At 39.9% G+C, this 8,750-nt stretch overlaps 1 protein-coding gene across 1 annotated transcript in view; it reads right to left on the bottom strand.

Moving 5' to 3' along the window:
* CCNT2 (cyclin T2) overlaps window positions 1-8,456 on the bottom strand; it is a 62,169-nt gene extending 53,713 nt beyond the window's left edge. The window contains exons 1-2 of the mRNA XM_007957939.2: window positions 8,299-8,456; window positions 7,414-7,495 (exon numbers count right to left, since the gene is read on the bottom strand). Coding sequence (XP_007956130.1) covers window positions 7,414-7,495; window positions 8,299-8,456 — 240 coding nt within the window. The remainder of the gene's footprint in view (window positions 1-7,413; window positions 7,496-8,298) is intronic.
* Between the last annotated feature and the right edge of the window lie 294 nt (window positions 8,457-8,750).

Here is an 8,750-nt window from a genome sequence, read left to right as displayed (position 1 = left end):
AAAGAAAAATGATAAACCTTCACATCAAAATAAAAAAGAGGACCAGCATAAATATTCAGCAAATACTAAAACAATAGCAAGGAAGGAAGTGATAACATGATTCATAAACAAAATGGGCTCAGTATAGAAAATTGTATGGAACAAAGAAATAGAAACAATGAAAAATCACATGACAAAAATGACAGCAGCTAGTTCATATGTGCTGATAATTACATATCTGGCAAGGGACTTATCTCTAAGACTGATGGAAAACTCCAACTCCTCAACACCAAAGGAATGAACATTGCAATTGAAAAATGTGCAGAAGACATGAACAGATATTTCACCAACAAGGATATTCAGGTGGTCAGCTAATACATGAAAAGATGCTCACAATCATCGGCCATCAGAGAGATGTAAATCAAAACAACAAGATACACCATCTCACCCTAGCACTGATGGCAAGGTTCAATGAGACAGAAAATAACAAATGCTGGTGGGTTTGTGGAGAGATTGGGAAGTGACACAACTACTGTGGAAAGCAATATGGTGATTCCTTAGAAAGCTGGAATTGGAGATACCATTTGACCCAGCAATCCCATTACTAGGTATATATCCTAGAGAGATAAGAGCCAAGATAGGAACAGATACATGCATGCTCATGTTCATCACAGCACTATTTACAATAGCAAAAAGATGGAAAGAACCTACGTGCCCATCAGTGGAAGAGTGGATGGCCAAACTATGGTACATACACATACAAGAATGTTATACAGCACTAAAGAATAATGTAGAGTCTGCAAAACACTGCATAATATGGATGAACTTGGAGGACATTATGCTGAGTGAAATAAGTCAATCGCAGAAGGACAAATATAGTTTTAGTTTGTTGTTGTTGAGGAACAAGGAAAGGTTTATATAGATGGAAACTTGCTTTGTTGGTTGCCGGGGGTGGGAGGGGAGGGGAAGGAACATCGCCAAAAAAAAAAAAAGCACTGACCCATTTTAGTTTTGCGTATTTCACTGAACATAAATTAAATTTCAATAAAATGCATTAAATAAATAAATAAATAGGACCAGGCTTAGTGGTCTGATAGAGATTTGTGGGACCCCTGAGACTATGGCCCTTAGATATCCTTTAAGCCTGGAAGTGACCTCACCCGTATATCTCAACTTTCAGCCAAAGGACAGGCCTATAAGGTGAATCAACACATGAGCTCAAAAGGGCTGGATCTGCACTGGAATAAAGCTCAGAGATGGAAAAGAAGGACAAAGGGAAATGATAAACACAGGAAGGAAGTGGGAAGAGTACTGTTACACTGTGGGGACTGAATGAATGCCACCCAAACAAACGTTTAGCTTAATTAGTAAAGAATGTCTCCATGAGCATTATGCTGCTTTTTTTAAAAACAAAACAAAAACACCCACTGCCATTGAGTGGATTCAGACTCACAGGGACCCTACAGGATAAAGCAGAACTACCACAGGGTTTCCAAGGGTGTAAATCTTTATGGAAGCAGGCTGCCTCATCTTTCTCCCTCAGAGTAACTGGTAGGTTCGAACCAACAACCTTTTGGCTAACAGGTGAATGTTTAACCACTGTGCTACCAGAACTCCACATGCTCTTTTAAGAACTACCTGTATAGGATTAAACTGACAATAATTCAAAAATATTAGATAGGAACCTCAGGGGGCAGTGAGTTTGCACTAACGTTGGATGTACAACTTAGAGAAAGAGGGTGAGAATGGTTGCACAACTGGAAAAATGTAATCAATGTCACTGAACTATACATGTATAAACTGTTGAACTGGTGTATCTTTTGCTGTATGAATTCACAATAGCAAAATAAATTTTAAAATGTATGTATATAAAAAAATCCCTTCCAATGACATCATCAAATAACCTAAAAAAATACATGTGAACACCTACTTTTAGGTAAGCATAAATATAATGAAAGAAAGCAAAATCACAGGATGGTGGATTTCATTTAAAAAAGAAATAAAAAACTTTTAAGTAAAAAAAAACCTCCATAAAAATAAAAGACAAACTAGAAAAATATCTGCTATTATTATGGTAACATTGAAACAAGAGGCTAAGAAACACATTAGTATCTCTCAGAAAGGTTGTTGTGAGTCGGCCCTGACTCATAGCGACCCCTCCCTGGGTTGCCAAGGCAGTACACTACGGAAGTAGATTGCCCAACCTTCGTTCTAAGAAGTGGCTGCTGGTGGGTTTGAACCGCCAGCCTTCTGGTTAGCAGTCAAGTGCCTTAGGCACTATACTACCAGAGCTCCTTCAGAAAGGTAGTATTTATTAACAAACTAAATGTAAACTTTACATTTTAGGAAAATCAAAAAGTTTCTCTAAAGCTCATAATTACAAAAAGACATAGTGGATAAAGCATTTGGCTGCTAATCAGGTCAAAGGTTCAAAGCCACCAGGTACTCCGAGGAAGAAAGATGACTTCCATAAAAATTTATAGCCTTGGAAACCCAATGGGGGTTGTTATGAGCTGGAATTGACTTGATGGCAGTGAGTTTGGTTTTGGTTTTTTGGAGATGATCTCTTACTAGGAAAGATGAAATTCACCAAAAATTAAAAACTAATCTACTTGAGATAAGACAGCGTTAGCATTCTCTCTGCCTGGAGCCTTCACCTTCACTCATACCACTCTTTAGGTTAACTGAAGGTTTCTCAACTTTGGCACTGTTAACACGGTTTGGCTAATTCTTTGGGGGGGGGGGGGTCAGCAGGGGCAGGTTATCCTGTTGACTGTAGTAGGTGTAGTAGCATTCCTGGCTTCTACCAACTAGATGCCTGCAGCACTCCTAATTCAAGCTGTGACAATCAAAACCATTTCTAGACATTATCAACATTCCCTAAGTAGCAAAATCGCCCCCAGTTGAGAACCATTCAGATAATCTATACTAACTTTTCTTATGCCATCTTAAAAATTACTTTTCCGGAGTAGCCACATCCAACACAAACTAGGAGGAACCCAATTTTTTATGTTCTCATATTGCTGCTGTGTGCTAGATCCAAGAACTATGGGAGAAAAATCCCTGTTGATGCTGAGAAAGATACAGACACATACAATTGCACATGCAAAAAGAATTCTCAAAGCATACACAAAAACTATTAACATCAGATGCTGAAAGGTATGGGTCGGAGGCTTTGGAACAGGAAGGTTTTTCATATGCCCTTTTCTACTGTTTTCATTTACCATGTGCTATATTAAGAGCCCTGGTGGTGCAGTGGTTAAGTGCTCAGCTGCTAACCAAAAAGTCAGTAGTTCAAACTCACCAGCCACAAAAAAAGATGTGGCAATCTGCTTCTGAAAAGATTTATGGCCTTGGAAACCCTTTGGGGGTTCTACTCTATAGGGTTGCTGTGAGTCAGAATAGCCTCCATGGCAATTAGTTTTTTTTTTAAAGTTTGGTGGTGCAGTGGTTAAGCACTTAGCTGTTAACTAAGAGGTCGGTAGGTAGTTCAAACCCACCAGATAGCTGCTCCATGGGAGAAAGATGTGGCATAGACAAGATATTCCTACAAGTCATTAAAAAACCAAAACCAAACCAACTGTCAAGTAGATTCAGACTCATGGCAACCCAAGAGGTCTTTAACCACATTATGTACTCTTGGGACATATAAAGAACTACATATACATTTTAATCTGGTATATTACATGCAGTTTTGATTGTTGTACATTAACAAAGAGGTAACAGAATAAAAGCAAAGAGAAAACATAAATGATCACATGGATTTGAGGTGCTGTACGAATAGAAAATGACCAGCAAAAATACTTAGGAAAGTGCATACTGTTTACAAAATCTTAATTCACTAGCCTTAGAATTGGTGTAAGAACAAATGCATCATAAACTCGACTAAACAAATTAATGAACAGAGCCTCTAAGAGAAGGTGGATCACTATCTACTCTGAGGTTGACAATGGGGAGGACACTTTGCCACAGTACATGCCTTAAAGACACTGCTGGCTGAAGGGCTTTTATTCTCTACCAGAATGATCATGAGTGTCATCTATCAAGGAAATTCTTTTATTCCAAATCCCAATTACATAAAAGCTCACTGCATCCAGTGAGCAAAGGGTTGTTATTAGCTGCCTTGGAGTTGGCTCCAATTCACGATGACCTTATACATGTTGTTGCTGGGTCACAGCGACCCCACGTGACATAGAACTGTCCCTCAGGGTTTTCTAGGTTGTAATCTTTATGAGTCAGGTCTGACTCGACGGCACATAACAACAACAACAACAACAACAATCTTTATGAGAGTGGTCTGCCAGGTCTTCCTTTCCCATGGCCGCTGGGTAGGTTTGAACTGCCAACTTTTCAGTTAGCAGCAGAGCACCTATCCAGTGTACCATCAGAGCTCCTTTCACATTATGTGTAACAAAACAATGTAGGCTCCAAAAAAAAAACCCCAACTCACTGCTGTGGAGTCAGATCTGACTCATAGCAACCCCTCCTTGGGTTTCCAAGGCAGTATCACTATGGAGGTAGATTGCCCAACCTTCCTTCCGAGGAGTGGCTGGTGGGTCTGAACCACCAGACTTCTGGTTAGCAGTCAAATGCCTAAGGCACTACGCTACCAGAGCTACCCAATGTAGCCTAGTCCTGTGCCATCTCCAGGGTCTTTGATATGATTGAATCCATTGTTGAGTCTATTGTGAGCCAATCCTCCAAGAGAAACTGACAATACAATTCAGTGATAAAACACAGTTTCTGGGTCACCAGCACACGTGCTGACACTGAATTTTTTCTGAAAACCAAAGCACTATCTCAAGGGGTATTTTTACTTGTTAATGTGGTCAAATAAAATGAAGCAACTACATGCCAAATAAACATATTTAATGTAATATATGATATTTATTCTAACAATAGATATAAGTTTGTCACTAGAATAGTAACATTTAAGCTTGTTACTCCACAGTGTTTAATTTACCAAGTTGTGTTCAATTTACTTGGTGGTGAAGACTCATGCTTCTTACAAGTTTACTATAGCATTCCATTATAACCCTACTAAGAAAAATTTTCCAGATGATGTGGGGGAGTATGAATTTAAAAGTGACTCACATTCAATTTGTGACCACCCCCTTCACCCTAAAAGAATAGGGCAAAAAGATAGAAGAGTGAGACTGTGTGGCTGATGCAAATGCACCAACAAATATTAAAACCATTTTATATTATAATGGTAAAGATAAAAATGACAATAGTTAGCTATGAAGGATGCAATAATACTTTTCAAACTAGAAATTACCATCAGATTTCAATTATCCTGCTAATGAGTCAATTTTAAATGCTTAAGTTTGCCTTCATACACATGACACTGTGCAGGGTAATAAAAATAAGTCTAGTTTAATTAAATGACAGCATTTAAGTAAAATAATGCAAGTGACTTAGGTTTTAATCAATTTAAAGCTGTGAAATTTGGCTTTAAGCAAGCTGTTTATTGTAAAGTATACCAACCAGGCCACCAAAACAAATTATGAAAGAAAATCAAAACCAAACCCACTGCCATCAAGTTGATTCTGACTCATAGTGACACGTTAGGACTGAGTAGAACTGCCCTATAGGGTTTCCAAGGCTGTAAATCTATACTGAAGCAGACTGTCTCATTTTTCTCCAATGGAGCAGATGGTGGGTTCGAACTGCTGACCTTTTGGTTAGCAGCCAAATGCTTTAAGCACTATGCCATTAGAGCACCTTATAATTATGAAGGGGGGGGGGGTTAAAAAAAGAAGTGAAGGCTTGTGGTGAGATCATTTACTGGAAGTAGAAAAGTAAGTCTGATTCAGCAAATAGGACATCTGTAGCCACATGAAGAATTTCCAGAACTATTTTGACTTGTGATTTCTACCAGCATTTTTCCAGGGCAACTTAAGGAAATCCACATTTATACTAATACTCATCAGGTCACTACTACTTTAGGAGAATATTTAATCCTCTCAAACTAAATGTTATTACTAAATGGCTTCCTCTCTCATAACAAGATCATTGACCTAAGGGCTGTGCACAAGAAGTAACTAGGACAATGGAATTTACAGAGCAAGAATCACATAGAATTATAAAAAGAAGAGTAGAAAGAAGACTAAAAGAGACCAAAATGTATATAAAAATAGACACTGTTCAAGATAAACCTATAGGCCAATCTGATAAAGCAAATCAGATTAACCATCATGAGATTAAAACAAGAACCAATCTAAACCATGTATAAAGCTTTTCCATTTCAAAAACTTTCTAAGGACCTTTTTATAAGCTTGTTTTCATGCAAATGAAGTCCTAATTGGAAACAAAACCCACCACCATCGAGTCATACCATACCTAGTCAAAGTGACTCTACAGACAGAGTAGAATTGCCCCACAGAGTTTCCAAGGCTGTAAATATTTACAGAAGCAGACTGCCTCATCTTTCTCCTGTAGAGCAGCTGGTGGGCTCAAACTGCTGACCTTTTGGATGGCAGCTGAATGCCTTAACCACAGCACCACCAAAGTCCTAATGAGTACCCACAGATGTCATAAGTCCTCTATGGTCTATTTTCCCACATATACCTTTCAAAATAACATTCTAAAAACAGCTGTGGTAAAGTATTTAAAAAAGTGAGAATTAAGGCAGGGTTAAATATTTCTAAACAACAGGCAATGTTCTTTGTTAACAGATGCCTCACAGCATGCATGTTAATATGAAGAGAACAAACATCAAACTCATGTCTTTTGTAACCTAAAATAAAAATTAACTAAATACCATTATTCTATTTGTCAAAATATAAAGGTTATGCTTGAAATCAGCACCAGTATTCAAGTGTAAATTTTACTTCAAAACTAATTACATGAGCATGTATCGGACTCAACAAATTTGAAGCAAGACGTGACATTTAAAATCATCAAAAATCTAAGGAGACAACTAATGCTAATGTGTGATACACAGAACATATGACATCTTACCTCTTTCAAAGAGTCATTTCAAAAGAAAGTCACAATTAAAGGAAGCCCAATTTGCAATACTTGAAATGAGTCCAACACAATTAAAATGCATCATAGAAATGACTAGTAAGTAGGCTTGGCAAAATTACACTTTGTACATTACTATTTTAAATTACTCAGATATTAAGTATAAAATTTAAATGAAGCATAATGATACAGTAATACTTTGATGAAAGAAATGTTTCATATTTATCCTTTGACTCAAAAGACCTAACAGTGCCTGGCAGTTTAACTGATCACAAATCAAAAACAAAAAGAAACAAAAAACACCACCCTCACATTTGAAGCAAAATGTTTATCACGGGATCTACTTTTATTGTTAATTTAAAATATTAACTCCATCAGTAAAATTCATGACCAACTTTTTTTCTGAGTATAAATTTACCTTAAAATTTGGTAGTAGTAAAAAACACAGGACAGAAAAGTACTTACATTTCTACTGAACTTGGTGAAAGAATGATGCATATAAAACCTGTGCATATAAACAATCGCAGTGTTTATCGTAAGCTGAGAGCTGGAACGTTAACATTTAGGAAATACTTCGGAAAAGCAAGATTTCATTTCCAAAACAATCAGCGGAAAATTCCTGATCTACAGTCCTTTTCTAATGCCTCCCATTCTTTCAAAACTACGACAAAAACTTACTGAATACACACACACCCGCCGGGTGGGAAGCCAAGAAGAGACTCGATCCTAAATAATAACTGCTGAATATTTCACTTAATACAGCTCTTAAGAGAGTCCAGAAAATATTTTTCAACGGCTACAACTGTCTGAACTCAAAAACACATTAAAAGCGCACGCACACATCCGTACAAAACCACGCCAAGAATATAAAGACCTCCACTGCGCTCCCAGGATACAAGAGAACCGCCATCAAACCGGGGCGGAGCGCCGGGAGAGGCCACGAAGAACAATTAAGTTTTTTAAGCGTCTCTAACCCTTCTACCTCTCAGTCTCTCGGACTGGGAAAAATCGAAACTATCCCTTTTCTGCGACAATCCCTAAAATTATTTCCCCTGGGCGACAGACACTCCCATCCCCCGCCGCCACCACCACCACCACCACCACCACCACTCGCGGCACCAAACAGATTACACAACGAAGCCGCCCCGCCAGCATTCTCGGGCCCCTCTCCCTCCTCCGCTTGGCCCCATGCGGCCTACCGAGCCCTAACCTTCCTTTATTTGGGGCGCGCCGAGGCCCAGCGAAAACCAAGGCGGCGCCATGTTCGCGGAGCACCAGGCCAGGCGACCGGGAGAATAAGTAAGAGGGACAGGGCGTGAGCAATAGAGGGCCAAGAATAGGAAAGGATACACATTAAGACGTTGTCCCATTTCCTGGATGAGGTTGGCCGCCTGCTGCCGGTAAGAGAGCTCTTTATCGGCCTCCACTCCGCAGCGGCGGCTCGGCGTGTTCTCCAGCTGTTCCCGAGTAAAGAACCAGCGAGAAGAAGCTCCACGGCCCGACGCCATGACACTTCCTCCTCTGCCCGCTCCCTTACCCAGCCCCCGCCCCTCCTGGCTCACGGACTCCCTGCCAAGGCCGGGTGACCCCGCCCCACTCCGCTCGCCGTAGATCGCGCACCGCCCCTTTTCACCCCCAACCACCGCCCTTGCGCTTGCGTGGATCCCGCCCCACGGACTCTAGTCTTTTGCTTTCTTTTTCCTTTCCCCGGTCTCGCACTCACTCAGGAGACCACAATGCTTCGCGGCGCTTGTCATTTGGAGGCGCCGAAGGTGGGGTCCCTCTCAGAAGGGAAAGATTGG

This window comes from Orycteropus afer, unplaced genomic scaffold, assembly GCF_000298275.1.
Source record: "Orycteropus afer afer isolate SDZICR_OR568_19922 unplaced genomic scaffold, OryAfe1.0 scaffold00826, whole genome shotgun sequence".
NCBI lineage: Eukaryota > Metazoa > Chordata > Mammalia > Tubulidentata > Orycteropodidae > Orycteropus > Orycteropus afer.
Note: the sequence above shows the minus strand (reverse complement) of the source record. Positions and strands in the feature narration are given on the sequence as shown.